This window comes from Ammospiza nelsoni, chromosome 16 (genome assembly GCF_027579445.1).
Source record: "Ammospiza nelsoni isolate bAmmNel1 chromosome 16, bAmmNel1.pri, whole genome shotgun sequence".
In the NCBI taxonomy this organism is placed as follows: Eukaryota; Metazoa; Chordata; class Aves; order Passeriformes; family Passerellidae; genus Ammospiza; species Ammospiza nelsoni.
Window position 1 is genome coordinate 11,614,642 of NC_080648.1, and position 19,936 is coordinate 11,634,577.

Below are 19,936 nucleotides of genomic sequence, written 5' to 3' on the forward strand. Positions count from 1 at the left end.
AGCAGAAGAGTGAGTTTTAAAGGCTGTAGCAATATACAATATTTATTTTTAATAACTAGTTGGTACATTAGAAAGTAATAGTCTAGGTCGCCAACAGTGGGGTTTAAGGTTCTGGGTACACAGACTGAGGGAAACAAGTATTTTTTCACCAGTTTACTGCACAATAGAACATTCAAAGCAGCTGGAGCAAGGATTCCCCTGCTGCAGAATAAAGAGTATTATTCCAATAAACCCCATAGGGGATGATATATCCCAGCATTTCCCTCTGACCAAATACTGTATTTGTTTTCAGAGGCTCAAATGAATACTGATGTATTCCCAGCCTGCAAATTGCACATAAATCTCCCAGATTTATATGATGCAAAAACAATGTATTTAGACTGTATCAGTAGTCACTGCTATTGTGTTTTAGCCTTTCCACTCCTCTGTCTGGGGAGAAGCAGGAAGACATTTCCTTTCTCAGGACACCATGTGCATCTCCCTTTCCCCATCCACCCATCCATAGGGGAATCAAGAGGGTGAAGCCACAAGAAGCCCTGTGGGAACACACAGCAAAGCCTTCATGAGGGATTTTGGAGGTTTCTGGGGAACAAACCTATTTTGCAAATTGCCAAAGAGCTTTTAAACCTTGCACACCAATAACAGATAACCCCAAACCTCAGTTTTGGGGGGAATGGTCCACTGGCAAGGCCACCTCCTGTCCAGCCTCCCAGTATAGATGTTTTAACACCACCATGACAAGAAGAGAGGGAAAAAATAAATTCAGAAAAAACCAATCAACCCCAGAAAACAAGCCCCTACCAAGAATTTTTTTCAAGATGTAGAGAGGGGCCTCAACACTCAGTTAAATGCAGCTTCTTTTGGGAAGAACAGCACTGAAATACTGAGAAATTAAAATTAATGAGAACACTTGCACATGGCCAGGTCCTCCAAATACTACAGAAACCACCAAAAATACTCTACTGAGAGTAAAAGGGTTTGTGGTAGACAGAAAGCACACAGTTCTGTAGCTCATTATGGGCATAAAGTACAAAAAAGCATAAAGTGGGATTTTTATGAAACCCCACAGAGCAAAACAGGAACTGAAATTTTTTTCTTGTCCCTCAGACTGGTGGGCATCATCCAAATAAGCACATTCCAAGCCCAGCCCTATCTGTTTTAATGGAAAATAACAATTTACATTTGCTCTGAGGCCAAACACACCATATCCCACTAAATCCAGCCATCACACATTTAATTTTAAACAGCTCCTGTTACAGATGGGCCCATGAGAGGTGAACAGCCCTGAGGGATGTTAAATAGAGAGACACCATTCCTGGTGCAGGACACATCCAGGCTGCAGCAGAGGGGTTAAGTGCGATGGAGCAACACATTCCTGCTCCACAGTTCCCAGAGCATTGGGTTGCAGGCACTGGGCTCACAGGCTGCTGGGTCTGACCCCATCTAGCAATGGGATATTGGAGCACAGAAACCTTGAACACTGGTAATTTCCACCTTTAGAGCCCTCAATGCAGCCATTTCAACAGAACACTCCAAAGTCAGCAAATAATAAAATAAAAGTATCCATAGGTGGCTGTGGACTGTCACGGAGAGCTCTGCAGGATGCTTCCTGCGCTGAGGTTTTATCTGCAGTGTGAGCTTGGCCAGCAGTTAGAATTTTGCAGAAAACAAGGGAGCAAAAGCTCCTTTAGTCTGCACTGAGCTGCAGAGCTGCTCCAGCCACGCCAGTGCTTGGCCCCCAGCAGTTCTGGGTACAGGAGATGCTGGAGCCACCTCCACCAGCCCTGGCCATGGGCAGGCAGTGCCACTGGGCCATGCAGACAGAGCAGCTCTCCCACTGGAGAAGCTCATTTCCCCCTCTGGAGAGCAGAGCTGGTGCTGCTGCCACAGACACTGCATCCTCTGGCCCAGATGTGCAGGATCCCTCAGCCCCATCATTTGTCTGAACATCTCGTCTGTCAGTAGGAACAGGATCACCCAGCTGAGTCCATAAATCCAGAGCAGCTGGCCCAGTGCCAGCTCAGGGAGCGAGTCAGGCTTACAAATCCAGACTTTTCCAGGGGTGCAGCAATGTACTGGATTGGGAGAGAAACACAGGCATGAACTCTGTGATTCTGTGACTCTGAATATCAGGGCACAGCTGTCCCAACCCCAGCACCATCCTGCTTCAACTCTCTCTGTCCTCCCAAGAGCAGAGGGGCCCTGTTAGTGATTTCTCCCTGTAAATACACTTCCATACACTCTGTCAGAACATTTGGGCACGTTTATTCGTCATCCTGAGCAGGTGAGACTGCACAGCATCCTCCCTCATGCTGCTTACAAGGAGCATTCAGTGATGAAGACAAGCCAAGGTGATCTCCTTCCTCAGCTTCCCAAAATCACCCTCCAGCATCTCCCACCAGGCACACTCCAACATGCAATAATCTCTGGTTTTGTCCATGCTGCTGGCAGGTGTTTATTACAGAAAGAGAAGCAGTGCAGACATGAACAGATTCAGTAGCTAATCCCTAATTGCCATCACCCCACTCCCACCACAGACAGTCCCTCCAAAGCCACCCCAAGGACTATTCTCTTTTAATCCATCATTTCTAATGATAGTGTTCCAGTGCTCCCTGACACACTCCATCCTCATTCCACAGCCCATGGACATGACCATTTACAAGGAAGAGGGCACTGGATACAGTCCTAGTTATTTATCTTCCTGTTGATGCAGTGAGTTGCATTGACACATCTTTCAAAATCAAAATCAGCTAAACAAAGCTACCACTGAAACTTGAGGAGTAAGATAGATTAAATTCAGAAATAAGAAGTAATCTAGACCAGATGGTATTAGAAGTTTTGCCTCCTATTCACAGCCCTGAGTATTTGGAGACATAAAGGGAGCTATTTTCAAAGTCAGGCACCTGTTTTTAGGGCTATTTGTGCATGGTTCTGCCAGGCTTTTCTCTCTCTCTTTTCTCCCAAATTGTTTTTGAGCCTTTTTCTCACTCTTCTGCAAAAAGTCACAAATAAATAAAAAACTGAAGCAAAATCTGGAAAAATGCAGACCAGGACAAAATCTACCCCCAAAACCCAGCACATTTTTCTTGGTAGGTGAAAACAAAGGAGAAGTGTTACCTTGAGAGCTGGTGCCTGCCCAGACAGAGCCTGTCCCAGAGCATGTCCTGCAGCAGGAGGTGAGCTGCCCAGCACCTGGCAGCACAGAGCCTCTGGAGCCTGAGCAGCATCTCCTCCAGCATCCCTGAGCTGCCAGCCCCAGGGTCACCCACAGCCCTGGCAAGGAGTGAACTCAGGTCCCTGTGCTGCTGAATCACCTCTTAAAGGCTGTGCTGAGCCTGTGGGTGGGCACAGAGTGAGGCCTTGGCTGAGCCCCTCCCTCACCACACAGGCTGTAAATCCATCTGAGAAATTTTAGGGGCTCTCTGAGCCCCAGGGTGACATTTCCAAACACACCCAAGGCAGTTGGGAGCTGCTTCAGAATATGACAGCAACTTCATGGTGTGATTTTACAACCTCCAGGGGAAAAAGAAAAATCTCTCTGAAGCATCTCTACCCAACATTAACCACTGAGGTCCAGGTTATCTTTCCAGCAATGATATCTAACTCAGGTCAGCCAACTCTTGAGTGCCAGCTCCAAATCCAGCTCCTACAGTGACAGGTACACCAGGATTCCAGCACATCCCCACAATGGGGTTTGCAGCAGGTGTCCATAATCCACAGACCACCACACCTCAGAAATACAGAAATACCTCTGCAACAGAGCCCACACCTCGTGGTGAAACCTCTCACCCCATCCCCAGCATGGGCCACATCCCCTTGTGTCTGGTGGAGACCAGTCCTGATTTACCTCAGTAAATCTCAACTTTGTGCAGCTCCATGAGAGGATATTTCATGAAATTCCATTAATTTCTCTATGCTACAGCCAAAAGAGTTTTCCCTCATCACACAGTTACTTTAACCCCTTTATTTTCAAAGGCAGCCCGGCTATCACCTGGATGCCATCCTGCTCCCAGATGGGGAGCTCAGCAAGGGAGGAGGAACATTCCATCCTGCACAATTCTGTACTGGACCTCTCCTTGGGACACCAGATCCTACCCCCATGTACTGGTGCTCTAATGCCAGCAGATAAGGAGCACAGCCTCAAGAGAAACTTCAAGAGAAACATGGAGTCTGACACTGGAAAAGGAAATCAGGGATGAGAAGGTTCAGTAGGAGCAAAACCCTCCATGAGGTACCCAAAGATCTTCCACTCCTTTTTCCTCATGGCCAAAGTTAGGAAAACCATCCACACAAAGAGCTCCAGAAGCAAAATTAAACATTTCCACAACTGTTACCATACTGTTTGCAGCAAGGCTTTGTTTTGTGCAGTGACTAAACCCAACCAGATTTTAGAAAAAAATCAGTGTGCTGTGTCACCACTTACCCTTGGGCCAATGTCTCCCGCTTCCCCCTGCAAATCAGGAAAACAGCAAAGGGTCAGAGTTCAAACCTCAGCCCTGAAGGACTGAGCACAGGGTCAGCTGGACACGGCACAGCACACAAGGGAAGGGGCAAGAGTCCTTCCTATTGTTTAATGTATTTAAAATGAGGGAGGAGAAGGTTTGGAGACAACACAATAGGGAAAGATTCTGCCCTGGCAGGCAGTGAAACAGATAATAAATCAGAAATAGCAGTTTGTTTCCAACTCTAAGGCTCCCCTAGCAACTGGTTATGTTCTTCACATGTGAAAATTAACTTCACTTTCAGTAATGACCTTCTTTGGCTCCTCTGATTGCACGGGTGTCATGCAAACACGATGGAGCCCAGATCTCTTGGAGGAATGAAGAGTTTTATGGTCTCATCACCCTTAGTGGCTTACCAGAGCTCTATGGCATAGATGAGCTTTAAGACCACACTTGTCCCCTCACCTTTTTTACAAATTGTTCCTGCCCTCCCCTTCCTGGGGCTTTTCTAAGAGCAATGTGAGAACCCACTCTAACAGCTCCAACAAAATCCAGCTGGGTTATTGGGGCAATCTGAGCGTGAAAGAATTACAGCAACAGGAGGATATACAGGAACTGCTTCCCCAAAATCCACATGTTAATGCAGCCTTTACCTTTTCCCCTTTTGGTCCTGGAGGTCCCTGGAAACACATAAGAAGAATCCAAATTAAGGAACAGCAGAATCACCAATGCAATATGACATTAAAACCAAGGAAATCACATTTATCAATTCACAAACCTGAGCCACATTCTCTATTATTTTAAGGAATACATGCTACTATCTTAAAATGTGCAGTGCTTGACATGAGCAACACTTTACCCAAAAGCACCCACGAGGTCCTGCCTGCTCCTGCTGGGACAGAGTACAGAGGACCAGAGCAGGGCAGGCAGTGTGGCAGCAGCTCACCAACATGTGACTCTAAATGGATGCAAAAGATACCTGGAGGTATTAAATCACTTCTAGAAAAAGCACATGCTCAGTGTATCATTACAACAATTATACATCTGTTTGAAATAAACAAGGAGGATGAGCTGCTTCCCTTGGCCTGTTGCTGAAGGCATCATTCATCCTCCCTCTGAGCAGCTGTCTGTAGGACAGGCAGGGGCACTGCAGCCCCAGAGAGAGCCCCAGAGCAGCACTTTGATGTGTCTGCTCTGCATTTGCCTTCCAGCACACAGAAGCACCAAACCTTGGTGCTGAAGTGGGACCGGGGGGGAAGGTCAGCAGCATCTGCATTCCCATGCAGCCTCCCTGTCACTGCTTCCCTCTGAGCAAGGCTGCTGGCCCCTTTCTGTCATGGAGGAGACCAACAGCACTCTGGTTTGAGTCTGGCTGTGTGATAAGTTTGCTGTGTCACTGAGATCTCCCCTGCCTCTCCCTCCTGCCCTGCAGTGGCACCCCAGCCGGGGGGTGCAGGGCTGTGCTCTGGGGTCTGACTGCCCTCTCAGCATGAGGTTTTGCTAATGAAAGCCAAGCCCTTCCTTCTTTTCTGGTCTAATGCTTTATTTCTAGATTTTATTCACATTTGCTATCCTCAGGGTTAGGAGAAAAACCAACCACAGCAATGTATGGCTATAACAACACACTCCCTCGCTGGATGGAAATAAATGTCTGGAGTGGCTTTTCAATTGCAAAGACTGAATGGCTTTTACCCTTTTTGAAATCCCACTTGGTTTAGGACCAGAATTTAAAAAGATTTCATATGGGGCCCTGTAGTGAAGGTGGTGGAAGAGAATGGGGTTTGGAAACAAAATATGGAGCTGTGACCTTCTGTAGGAACCATTCAGTGGAAGGAATCAGAGCTGGCTAGGGTTCAATTAGCATAAAAATAAAAAAGTCTGCATTTCTGTAAAATAGAAAAGAAAAGAATGAAGCACCTGAATATCCAAAGGGCTTCCAAGCAAAAATGAAATCAAGAAAACAGCTCATAAATTAATCCAGTCTGTTCCAAAAAGTATTTCATGGACACTGGGCACCCTCAAGCAGTTCCCAGCTCAGGTCCTTTGGAGGAAAATGGAACCTGCTTTGGGATCAATTATTTTTATGGTATCACTCTGCAGTGCCAGAAGCACACAACCAAGATCATTGATTTTGCTCTTTGAATGTGCTACTGGAGTTTATTCCCCACACTTGGCCTGATGCCCATCTGCAGTCTGTGCTCCCTGACCTGGGGCAGGAGGAGAAGAGGCAGCTGAGATGAGCTGACAGGTAAAGGAAAGTTCACCTCCAGCTCTGCTGGCCAGCCCTGGCTCAGAATTCAAACTTGCATGGAATAATCTTCCCAAGTACAATTGTTCCTCCTGAGCAGTTATATATGTAGCACTAAATGAGTAATAGTTGAGATAGTGCCTGTTTATTGTGGAGCAGCATGAACAAAGACGTTATATTTGGCACTTGGTGCTACTTACTGGTTTGCCATCCAAGCCAAGAGGCCCCTAAAAAAGTAAGGAAAAGAGAGTATTATTAAAAAAAAAAAAAAAAAGAAAAAATGTTTCAAACATAGCATTATCAAGCATGCTCTGAAAGAGATTCTACTTACTTAATCTTTGGCTATGATTTTATGATTTACCTACTCCTCCATCCATGCAATCCAGCAGGAAGGTTTCACAGAGGCACAGTAAGAGGCACCAAACAATTGGCAGAGTGTGAAGGAGGGTGAAAGGAAGCGACAGGATTAGTGACAGGGATAAGGTGACACTGCTCTGGCACTTGGCCTGGGACTCCCTGAGGTTTTGGAAGTCAAAACCAGCAGCAGTAAAACATGCTTGATTTGGTTAAACGGAGCAGATCCATGAGTGATTCACATCAACCTTGGGTCTGAGCTATTTTTCCTACAGCACTCAGTTATCCCAGCTCTTCCTCGGGTCTCCTGTTTCTAGGGTTGCTGCACCAATATGGAAAATGGTGAATTCCTCAGCATTTCTGGCACTTAACCCCTAATTATCACCAAACCCCTGAATGTGTTGGGCCAAAGGAAACATTGCTTTTGATAAGGGAGGTGGGGAGGGAGGAAGCACAGATGCTTTAAGGCCAAATCTGCCCCTGTCATCAGCTGGAGCTGGCACTTTTGGGGACAAAGTGACACCCACCAGTAGCTGTAAATCCACTGCCTGTGGCAAATGCAAGGGTTCCTCCTGCAAAGCTGCACCTTGGGATCAGCTCCAGCTCCCTCCCAGCCCTGCCCTGCACAGCCACACTGTGGAATATGCACATCCCCCTCCCAACATGCTGGGATGAAACATCCCCCGTGTTACAGCCCTGAGAACCATGAGGATCCACCAAAGCAAAAGGGGTCTGGACTGTGGTACAGTTCTAAAGCACCAAAGGTCTCTGTATTTCTTAGGGAACTGACTGGGGTGAGTAATTTTTAGTTTGTCTTATTTCTGTGATAGGGAAATTGAGCAAAAGAGGCAAAGGTGGGTAAGAGGAGGCTAATGGCTGCATTAAAAAGAGCATCCTTGCAGCTCACAGCCATTGAAAAGGAATAAATGGCCATTGATAAGGAATAAATCAGTCTGCAATGGCTATGCTGATGGGACCTGGAATATGAAACTCTGGGGAGCACAGGTCTGTTAGGAAAAAGGTAAATCCAGATGACCTGGGCAGATCATCAGTAGCTGGGTTACAAGGGCTGGGGCACCTGTGCAAGAGAAGTTCACTTGAAAATAAATGAGGATATCTTTACACACATGACATTTCTGAAATGACCAAGCACAGGTTACATTCCTTATGTGATGTGGACTTTTTCTTCTAAGGAACCATCAGTACTCAAAGCTACATAGTGGTCATGAAAAAAGTACATAAAGCAGTTGTGTCTGTTAATGCAAAGGTTTGCAGGTCACAACCAAACTACCCTGACACCTCCTGCACACTTTATCTCACTTCAATTCCTTAGGTTCTAAAAGCTGGAAATGGCATCAGGTTCACAGAGCTTCTTTCCTGAAACTATGATTGTTTGAGGTGATTCATCTGAAGTTCCTGATGCAACTCCCTGACTTTCAGAGGATCAGACATGGGATCTGAGCACAGAACTGGCAGCACATTGAACTTATCAGAGGAGTAGAAGTCCCAGAATTATTATTTTTTAAATATAAAATGCCAGTTCTTCAACTTTTAGCTATTCTTGTATCAGTCCACAAAGAGACATCCAACAATGGCCTATTCAGAAAATGTTTGAGGGAAAACATTTAATGCTTGAGAGAAACAATATCCATCAGGGTTCCAAAGGGGCTCTTGGCCAGCCACAGCACTGAATGGACAAGACTAACACAGAATTTTAAACATCTTGTTAGTCTGGGCTGGAGATTGGATTGACTCTGCTCTACCTGCCCAGCCAAATGTCTGTGAGCAAGGCAGGGTTCCCAAGAGCAGCCAGGAGATTTCATCTGAAATCTGGGCTGCCTGACTTGACTGCCTGCAAATCTCAAGAGTGCCCACGTGTTGAGATTGTTATTGTCTTTCATTTGAATTCTCCTCCATGTCATTTTAATTAAAGATTAAGCAATCTCTAATTTATTTGATAAATAAAGAATGGGGAAACAATGAGTAACCCTCTATTCTCCCACTTAAAACCAATCTCTGTAGAAGTTTTCACTTTCAGAGGACAAAAAATTCTTCTGCTAAACCAACCAGGAAAAGTGTGTGAAAAAAGAGAGTTTTCTTCTTGGATTCCTTGGCAATAGAAAGCATCACAGTGGTTTTAGGCTCTGCTTTTTGCCCAGGGAGCAATTTCACTTGTGCCTTCACTCACTCTTGATCACAGTCCTTTGCTCTAAATCACACACAGTGATCACAATTCAGATAATTTCAGATAATTCATTATTCTCTATATCCAGAGGGGATGAACTTTCTGCCTAGGACAAACCCAGTCCTTTAAAACAAGGTAGAGGGAAAATTTAAACAATTTCCCCCAAAACATAGTTCTGACCAAAACCATCACTGCACTGGCTAAGTGGGACAAAAGGCTTCAAAGAAGAGCACACTGTTGGGGTCCCAGATGACCCTAGAGGCCCCTTCCTGCTGGTGACCAACTCACATCTCATTTTCTGACCACACACCAGATGTGTTCAGTGCCTGGTCAAAGCAGCTCTGTGGGACACCCTCCCCATTAGAAAAGAAAAATTGTTGCTGTCAGTTTTGCAAAGAAAATACATCTGTAACATCTGTCTGGAGCCCTCAGGTTGCTGGAGGAGCTGGATTAGTGGGGACAGCTGGTGACACAGAGCTGGTGACACAGAGCTCAATCAGTCACTCACAGACGTGAGTGAAAATTGCAATTACACACCTTGGTTTCACCCCTCACAAAGAGTGACACAGGCACAGGTGTTCCTGTAGGAATAATGATCCATGGTGATCCCATGGTGCATCCCCCTTTGCCATCACCCCGGTGAGGACATTATTTATAAAGCTAATATATTTTATGGTACACATTGATGATCTGTTATTTAATGATGTATAATTACACCTTGATGCTGAGAATGCAGACAGGGGTCAGATAGGATGTAAAAGCTTGAGCAGAGCTTGTTACTATATCACATTATCTTGATGCATGCCTTGGTTTTGACACACAACATTTCAACTTCAGAATAAGGGGCTGCATTCAAATGCATTTTAAAACAAATTCTGATGTATTTTTCATTTTGTTTCACAGTAGAAGCTCACAAATCTTGAGATACAGCACCAAAATGCCACCTCTCATTACAAAAATGAGATTCACCCCTTGCTGAGGTCAGCTGAAGGCTTGAGAAGATTTTGAGCTCACCCAAAAGGGAAGATGTGGACCTCGCAAGCTCTGGTTCACATGCAAAAGCTGTTCCAATAAATAACAGGCATTTCCCACGTTCATCACTCACCTCTCAGAGGCTCAGACAAGCCCAGGTGCCAGCCTGGCTCCCTGGCCCTCTGCCATCCCCCTCCATCCTCACTGCTGCTGGCAGGGATGGACTTGCTCTTAAAATGTTACAGGAATTTTAAGGGGGGAAAATATATAGTGAAAGCAAAGCCAGAGATTTTTAAAAGGACAATCCTTCTGAGTTGGGAAATCTTCTCTTATGGTTATTTTTAATGTTTCCTGCTCTGCTAAAAATTAGCAGAGGGGTCGGAAGGAACCCTGCAGTCAAATTTTGACAAATTCAAAGGGCTGCCTTTCCATCTCTGGCTCTGTGGTTTCAGAAAAGGGTAGGATCTTATATTCCAAGGAATGAACAAAAGAGCATGACAACATTTTAGTATCCCTGCAAAGGGCCCTGGGTCATCTGCAGCACAGGCAGGGAGCAGGGACCATCCCTTCCTATAGGCCATGCTGCAAACCCTCACAGGCAGGACAGTGTCTGTTGGCCATGTGGCTCCTCAGCACATTTTTGTGTGAGAAGAAAGCTCTGGCAAAAGCTGTGGCCAAGCACACCCTGCCAGGCCTGTCACAAGGACAGTGGAGGAAGACAGCCAGGTTGCTGTGGCTGCTCCCAGCTTCCCAGCTGAAGGGAAAGGGAAGAAAAGGGACTGAGAAACAAAAAATGAACTGTGAGTCCTCTAAATAGCAGCTGAGAATCACTGGCACTAACTGTGAATAAACTGAGTCCAAGAGACTTGCTCTGGGATGTCCCCTCATCCTCAGTTACTGCTGCTCCTCCTCCCTCCCCAAAGTCCTCAGTGCAGAAGGATCAGAAACACTTACAAAATAACAAATTTCTACTCCATGCAGTACCACTGCTGCTGCACTAATAATTTGTCCTTTCAAATGCATTTAAATTATGTTTTATTGTTTATTTTTTATCTTTATTATCTATAATGCTAAATAAATTTATTACTACATCTAAAAATTTGTGAAGAGTATGGAATTGGTCATACAAGGGATTACCCCAAGCACACACCACTCACTGCTGTGAGCCTGGAGGTGTCCTGGGCAGGAGGTTCCTCCTTCATCAGCCCCTGGTGTGAGACCCCAAAATCACATCAGTCTGCAGCACGACAAAACATTGGAAACATTCCCACCAGGAGCTGCTATGGTTAAGCATTAAGATAATTTATATCACAACAATTTCATGTTTAGCTTTATATATAGCACGGAAAGCCTCAGTGCAATGGGATGGGATTGCTGCACACAGGAACAGCGCTGCACTTGAAAAATAAATATAATTTTTTAATCAATGAACATGATTATCGACAATCCTTTGCCAACAATTTTCTTTTTCTTTGTTTGAAAAAAGCTATTTCAGTATTGTCCAACACAAATCCCCCATGTCGCCAAATTTCCTCCATGCAGTCATGGAGCAAACCATGACTACACACAAACTGGAAATCCATCTTCCATTACTAGATGATAGCTTTTTGCATTGTTTAAAAAAAAAAAAAAATCCAAAACCAAACAGCTTCTACGATTTTCTTACAAGCACTAAACAGAAACGTTGATGAGACATTATTTTTTAATCCTTGCAAGACTAATTGTTTCCATTTGGAAACAATTTACACATGCAGGCTGCACCCTGCGTGGCCTTGGAGCCAGGCTGTCCTTGCTCAGATAGAAAACCCCATTTCTTTTTATGAGGAAGGGCATTTAGGGGTTCCCCAAAATCTAATCTCCCTGCATGTAACACCAATCCCAGTCTTGTGGGAGATCTCAAAGGATGGGGCTGTCTTCGGTTTCTGTGGTTGAGATAACCCTGAGGTGTTAGAAAATCTTTTTTCCCAGTCCTGTGACAGAAGAAGAAGTCAAGATTTGTTGGTTCTGCTTTTCAAGGTTGTTTATTTTCTCTTATCTAGAACATTCTTTCTCTGACCTGCTGTCTGTCTGGCAGGTTGGGTTGTGACACATTGTCTGCCCTTGGGGTGGTGTTAACTTTTTATACATGTACTTTATTTACAATAATTTTCCAATACCTATCACCTATGTTATACAGTCTGTCTCTATTCTAAGCCAATCCAGAAGTGTCACCATCACAACAGAAGATGAAGGACAAGAAGAAGAAGAACAGGACATGCCCAGATTCCTCCATCTTGCTTCTTGAACACCCATTCTAAATCACCAAAATTCCACTTTTTCACCCTGTGACAAATTAACTATCATTCTACTCAGACTCTTGTGGCTTGTAAATCTTCACACAAAGTTGGTAATTGTTCCCATGGGCTAAAATGGAAGGCACAGGTGTCTTTGACTCCGAGGTCTTGCCAAGGTCTCTGAGCCCCTTGCCACAGGAATGTCCTGGGTCCAACAGGGCAGCAGGATGAGCTGAGCCCTCCTCACCCCCAGGTTGCTGCAGCAACCCTCACCCCTCTCCCTCGTTTCTTTCCAAAAAGGCCACCTGAGCATTGCCCACAGAGTCTCCCAGGGCTCAGCATCACCAAACCCTCAAATACTCTGAAATATTTCCTCAGAGGGAGCCGTGTCCCTCATGCCAGGCTGCCAGCCATAGGTGCCAGGCAAACAGTGCAGAGCAGCCTGATAAGGGCCAAGCGTGCGTTAGCAAGGCAACAAAAGCCCCCCAGATCTGTGCTCTGCTCCAGAAAATCTGCCCACAGACTGCTGGGAGGCCTCTGCCCATTCTTTGATGGAAACAGAGCAGAAAGGAGCAGTAATTTGCTAAAAACTTCACCCTTAATGCAAACCAGACGGCTCTGCAAGGGAGCAGCCGCCTCGGAGGCCAGGCCGGGCCCAGCGGGCATCCGGGGCCTCTTCAGGGACAGCCCCTCTCCCTTCCATGGGCACCAACGCCCCCAGCACTCCTGAAAGCCTTGGGAAAGAAACAACCAGACAGACAAAAGCAGAAAAATCAATCCCAACTCTATCCTCAGGAAGCTTTTGGGGCAGAACTGGGCTCTGCCCACTGTTCGGCCCCTCCTTTGCCTCGCTAGCCTGAGCTCACCAGAGTGCTTCAATTCCCAGCTGTCTTCCAGACATGTCAGCCACATTCTGCAGGGTTTCAGATGAGATAAGGGACCCTTTTCCCTGCAGGAGCTGCCTCGTCCTTAACCACAAGATGTGCTGCCTTCTGTCTGTGCACAGAGCTTCCTCTTTGTTCTGGATGTCTTCTCAAAGATGCTCAAGAAAAGTGCCTGGAAACAAATCTAACACTGACTGGTCCAGAGGGGTGGGAAACAAACCCTGGGCTTGAGCTGCACAGGGCACTGTGAGGGTTTTTGAGGAAGGTCACTTGGAGATGCCAAAACAGAGCCAGTCTGGTCACTTCTCCCAGCAGAGACTGCTGTGGCTCCTGGACAGACAGGCCAGATCACCATTTCAGAGGGAAGAACTCACTCATCTGTGCATCATATTGCACCAGTTCTCTTCCAAAACAGCAAAGTACTCTTATGGAAGAAGGAGCCCCCCAACTTCCCCAGTTTCTGAGGCTTAAATGAGTGCCATGTGTTCTGCACAACTGCTTTCTTCAAGCATTTGATGTCCAGTTGGGCTTTAGATATATTTTTTTTTTTATGTCTACCTATGAGAGGGGTGATGGCCTCTGAGCTGGGAATGCAATTTTTAAGTAGGTAAGTAATTTTGGAAGAATGTTAGCATTACAAACAAACACAGTGCTTACTGCCTTTATGATCTTTCCAGACCAGTGTCATTGACAGCTTCTGTTTGGATTACTTCTCTTTGGTGGTTAATGAGAAAACTTCTTGGTTTTCTCAGTTTTGCTCTGCCTACACACCAAGCCTCTGCACCACAGGGCTGGATCCAAACACACTGGAAGCAGAGATGCAGATCCACCAGCTGCACTCAACACTCAAAACAGGAAACCAGAGGAAAAGCTGCATGAGAAGCCAGAAACCAAATCTCTGCCCTGCCAGTGCAATTTGGGCTGCACAGTTCTCCTTGCCATTGCTGTCAGCACCTTCACCAGACCTTCTCCTCTCCCTATCCAGAGCCATTGGAATCATACAGGATAAACAAATTCATCTGCAATTCCTCCACTGGGTGGGATGGAAGACAACTTTTTATTATCCCTGTGGAAGAATTACCTTTAAATCAAAAGGAAAATAAACTGCTGCTGTGAAGAACTGGTCTTCACAAAATCATTGTTGCTTCCACATCAGAGAGCCAGCAAATGGATGTAGCAGGAAAACATGCTGGATCTGCTTCCCCTGTTTAAAGAGGATTTTCCCTCTAGGCAAATAATTACGTGAATTGGCCACAAAACTGATATTAAAATAAAATGAAAAAGACTGGAACTACAAACTTGCCTTGTAAAATGAATGCTTGTTACTTCTGTCTTTTGGGCTCTTACTGGGAGAGGTATGTGTGCAAATGACTTCACATACAGGAGACGCTCCTTGAAGTCTGGATATTTACGAGTGAAACATGGGAACAAACACAGGACTGAAACCTAAATTATAGTTATGACCTTGATTAGCCTAACTGAGAAAACTAAATACCTCACCAACAGAAGCCTTCATCACACCACACAGTGTTTAAAAGTACCCAAGTCTAGCAATGCACAACCAGCCAGAGCACCCATGCAATGTGCTTTGGACACCACAGGAGCTGTGTCCATGCATGAGCTGCCACCCAAGGTCTGCAATCAACTGCCCACTGCAAAAAACCAGGAAAATTTGAGGTCCACACAGCCCATGAGGTCTGGCCATATAGAATGGTCTCCTATACCTCACATGAGATTTCTGGCAGCCCTCCTGAAGAGATAAAATGCTGCTGCTGCTGCTCTGGTTTGCACACAGAGCAATCCCAGAGCTACACCAGGCTCCTCCAGCCACTCTCACAGGCTGCACCTCGACAGCACTTTGAGATAATTGCATAGGTGGAGGCAACTCATCAAGACATCAGGTAGTTCAATTTTAAGCCACTCCTACAGTTCTCTTGTAAAAGTAGTTTGTTATTAATGCCACATGTGGTTTTCTGGTGCTGCCATTTCCAAAATGCCTGGTTAAGTGCATGCCTTGGAGCTCTCTGGTAAGAAAGGAACCACAATGGCACAGAGGAGCTGCCACCAGGAAGAGGCTAAGGCATGTGTTCCTCATTTCCCACACATCATCCTGTCTGCATTCATATTATATTTATGGATCACACACGAAAAGCTTGCACAGACTTTCCCTAAGTTGTGTACTAACTGAAATTTTTAATTGCTGAGGAGAGAAAACCCCAGACTCCACTGTTTATGGTCAAGGTCTAGACCTGTAACCAAAGTTGCTGTTCCAGTGCTTCACTGTGCTGGGTTTTTATGTCAGGGAACCATCTTTCCTTCTACACATGCTTCTTCAACCCCACTCACAGACATCAGACTAGAAAAACACATTTGGCTTCACTTTATGTCTTGAAAATTAATTAAAACCAGAGTTTTACCATCCTTACCAGTTGATTTCTGGCTTATACATTACAGCTGACTTCAGTAGATAGATTTGGATTTACAACACTACAGCCAAAGGAAGATATTAGCTCACTGTCCAAGGCTCCCAAAATAAAAGTTTCTGAAGATGCTGACCTGCTTAGCTCCAATAGCTCCTTAGCCTGAGCTGGACTATAAATATGTGAGAATGGCCTGCACAGGAGTACTTCAATTCTGACAGAGCAATTATTTCCCAAAATTAAAAGCCAGCACGGATCAATGTCTATGTCATGATTTCTTTTTACCTAAAGTCTATTAATTGATTATATTGGTGCAGTTACCTGTCTGTTAGTCACAGAATAATTGAATGGTTTGGGTGGGAAGGAGCCTTAAAGACTGTTTAGACTCAGCTCCTCTGCCATGGCCAGGACACTTTCCCCTATTCCAGGTTGCTCCAAGCTACATCCAGCCTGACCTTGGGCGCCTCCAGGGATGGGGCAGTCACAAAGCAGCTGCTTTGGGCACCCTGTGCCAGGGCCTCAGCACCCTCCCCAACAGAGAATTTCTTCCCAATATCCCATCTAACCTCACTGTCTGTCAGAGTGAAGCCATTCCCCTTGTCCTGTCCCTCCAGGCCCTTGTCAATAGTACCTCTCCAGCTCTCCTGTAGCTCCTTCAGGTACTGCACAGCTGCAATTAGGATGTCCCAAAGCCTTCTCTTTTCCAGGCTGAAGGATCCCAGTTCTCTCAGCCTTTCCTCAAAGCAGAGGTTCTCCATTCCCCTATTTACCCTGGTGGCCTCCTCTAGATTCATTCCAACAGATCAATATCCTCCCTGTGCTGGGGACCACAGAGCTGGGTACTCAATGCTGAATTATTTTCAGTAACAATCTGCATTATTCTAAGCAGGCAGATCATGATGCCTTTTCTCCCTGCCTTCTCAAAAGGCTCCCACTGCTGCAAGAGATGGGCAGGACAAAGCCTGAGGTCTTCCAGGCAGCACACAAGCGATTTACAAAATTCAGAAGGCAAACATTATACACCGGAGAGATAAAATGGGTAACACAACTCTCAACTAAAAATAAATCCTAATATTCTAAGGGAAATGTATAAAATAGGAGACAATCCTGTTTCATATCATACTTTTCTTCTGCAAAGCCTCTTCCCTGCTCTGCTTTCTATTAATGAAGACATGCACATGAAGTAATTCCCCTCATTAATCAACTTCATTCTTTTGGTTTCTTCCCACTTGAAGTGACAGGCCTGCATTTGGGATGTCACGTAGTGGTGGAGCTGAGACTGATTTTAGGGATGAGTAGAGAAGGCAGATGAAACTCTCAAGAAACAGAGACCTTGGCTTCAAAAGGCTTCTCCAGTAAGCGGAGAAGAGAAGGGAATGGGTTCTGGTGAACCACAAAGGCAGCATCTCACTGGGAAAGAGGAGGAATATGTAGGAGAACAACTGGGTAGTTTGAGGGCAAGTATAGAACCATCCCTGCATGAGGCAGAGAAAGAGATGGGGGCAGGAATGCTAAGAGCACTGCACAGCCATTGCTTAGAGCCACAGAATCATTCAGGCTGGAAATGACCTCTAGGAGCATCAAGTCCAACCATGAACCCAGCACTGCCAAGCACACCACTAAATCAGGAGCCATATCTTTTAAATTCCTCCAAGGACAGTAACTCCACCACTTCCCTGGGCAGTCCAGACCAATGCTTCACAACCCTTTTGGTGAAGAAATGTTTCCTAACATCCAATTAAACAGCTGTGCAATGCAGAGATCCTCCTGCTCTCAAAGGTCAGCTCTAAGCCTACTCACAGTTCAGCTCTCCCATCTGCTCCTCATTTTCTCCTTTTCCTCCTGCCCAGATGCAGCTGCCTGCCCTGCTCACAGGGAATCACAGCCCCTCTGCCCCCTCCCAGCTCCCAGGACAAATGGCCCAACATGCTGAGAGCACCCCAGGTCAGGGGGAGCTACGGCAGCAGGGAGCTCCTGGCCTTGGGGAGCACAGCCTGGGACACATCCCAGGGGATCCCAGCCCCAAGGCTGGTCCTGCCCAGCAAGAAACACATTTCCATCATTGTGGTGGCTGCACATCTGCTTTTCCTGCTTTTCTGCTGCCCCTATGCAAAGCTGAGCACAAGGCAGCTCTGTGGCAGCCTGGTTCCAGCCATGGGCATCAGAAAGGCTTTTTCCCTCAGCCGGCCCCCAGTATCAAAAGTTAAAATATTCTCTACAAAATCTTTGTCCTTCTGGCAAATCTGGCTGAAATTGGCCAAGTTCAAATTACTGGGGAAGGAGAAGACAGACCCATACACCCCTCACACTGAAATTCAGGCTGAGGTGTGTGCTGTGATGCATGATCAGTGGGGTGTCAAAACCAAATCAAACAAGAGCAGAAGAGCAACAAATCCCAGCATCCTTCATAGCTGTTACAACAATGTCAGTAGGATATGCCATAGGGTTAAAAATGGAAACTAAAATCCTCTATGGGATTTAAAAAATAACAATAAACCTACAGAACTTCATAAAGAAAAAAACTGTTTCTGCTGCAAAGTTTTATTGTAAGGCCCAAACCTCTCCTCTTAAGATGTAAAGTATAAAAATATTGAAATCATCTTATGGAAGCTGTTTTCTCCCTCAGACCCACTTCCAGAACTCTGGATCACTTCATCTCTTTAAATCTTCCTTTGCTTGCAGCTCAGTTATAAACTAGCAGCTCAAAGCACTGCTGGCTTGTAGATGCAAATGTCACCACACACCACTTAATATCCACCTTCTACCTCTGCATTTTCACCACCCTGAAACAGCTCAGAGTTTATTTGATCACCCTGAAGGGAACTAAATAAGTAAATTCATTTGAATATGCAACTGGATTTAATAAAACCTGCCCATATGCTTCTGCTAAATAATACTCCCAAGCCTGCTTCATGTTTCGTTTCCTCCTTCTTCAGGGATACATCTTGCTTTGGAAATATAATTATCCTCACCTCCTTATTAAATATAGCTTATTAGTGCAGCCACAGCCATGTGGGTGTAGTAACTCAGTGTTTGCTGGTTTCAAAGTCAGGATAAGACCAGCCTGGACCAGGACTGCAGGTCCCGGGGGTAAGAGAAGGAGGAAAACCCTTGTGGTGATGTGAATGCCATTTTCCCAGAGTTGAGGTCAGTCCCAGTCCCTGGCACCACCCAGAAGTTCTGGAGCATCACCAAAAATCCCTCTCCAGGAGCTGGGACAGGCAAGGTGCCAGGCTGCCCAGGGGACAGTGCTGATGCTCTCCCAGGGAACAGTCCCTGTTTCCTCCCAGAGTTTCTGCTTTTCAGAGTTCTGCCACTAACCCACATGACTGAGACAGGAGAAGGGACAAACCTGCCAAGGGCACTGCTGATCCAGTAGGGTTGGCCGCACCCCACAAGGGCAAAAAGCCACCCTAAAAATGACAGTCAACAGCCCATTAGAGTGAAATTGCACATCTTAACTTCTAATAAATTAAACTCTTAATTTCCAACAGACCCCTGAGGCATCTGTACAACCTCCTGGCTCCAGCATCTGCGGGCAGGTGCCACCTGAGGGAGACAAAGCCCTTCCCTGGACACAGAGCCCTCCCTGCTGGCCACAGCCTCCCCTCCCAGCCAACCTCATCTGTCCTCATCATTTGGGGGAGTCTCGAGTACCTTCATGGCAGGGATGCAAGGGAAACACAGGCTGGTTCTGCAAAATTAACCCCATCTCCCACCTCTCCACTTCTGGGGAAACGCTGCTGCCCTCCCCAGGGAGGATCTCAGGGGTCCAGGGGAAGTGAAAACTGCAAATATCCCTGGAATTCCCTTCCAATCCTCCTCTCTTGAGCTCCCTGGCACACATAAAACTCAATAGGTGTTTCTGTGGTTTCTGGGCACTCAAAGGGAGCCAGGCCAGGGCGTGTGGTGGCAAAGACAAGCAGGGAGTTTTCCTAACACACTCATTTAGGAAAAAAGGGAAAAAAAAAAAAAAAAGAAAAAAAAAGGAAAAAAAAAAAAAAGAAAAAAAAAAAAGGAAAAAAAAAAAAAAAAGGAAAAAAGGGCATCAACCACAGGAAGGGGAAGGCTAAGGTAAGCCAGTACACACCTTCCAGAGCAACAGGCAGTGCAGAGCTCACTGCATCAATTCAAAAAACAGGAGCAGAGCTGGAAGCT

General features: G+C 45.8%; 1 protein-coding gene across 1 annotated transcript in view; it reads right to left on the minus strand.

Annotated features, from left to right (window-relative positions):
* The window catches only part of LOC132080255 (collagen alpha-1(XXIII) chain-like), a 173,951-nt gene that overhangs the window by 15,074 nt on the left and 138,941 nt on the right, over positions 1 to 19,936 (minus strand). Inside the window, 3 exon segments of the mRNA XM_059483285.1 lie at positions 4,424 to 4,450; positions 5,096 to 5,122; positions 6,891 to 6,917. Of these exon segments, the coding sequence (XP_059339268.1) occupies positions 4,424 to 4,450; positions 5,096 to 5,122; positions 6,891 to 6,917 (81 nt within the window).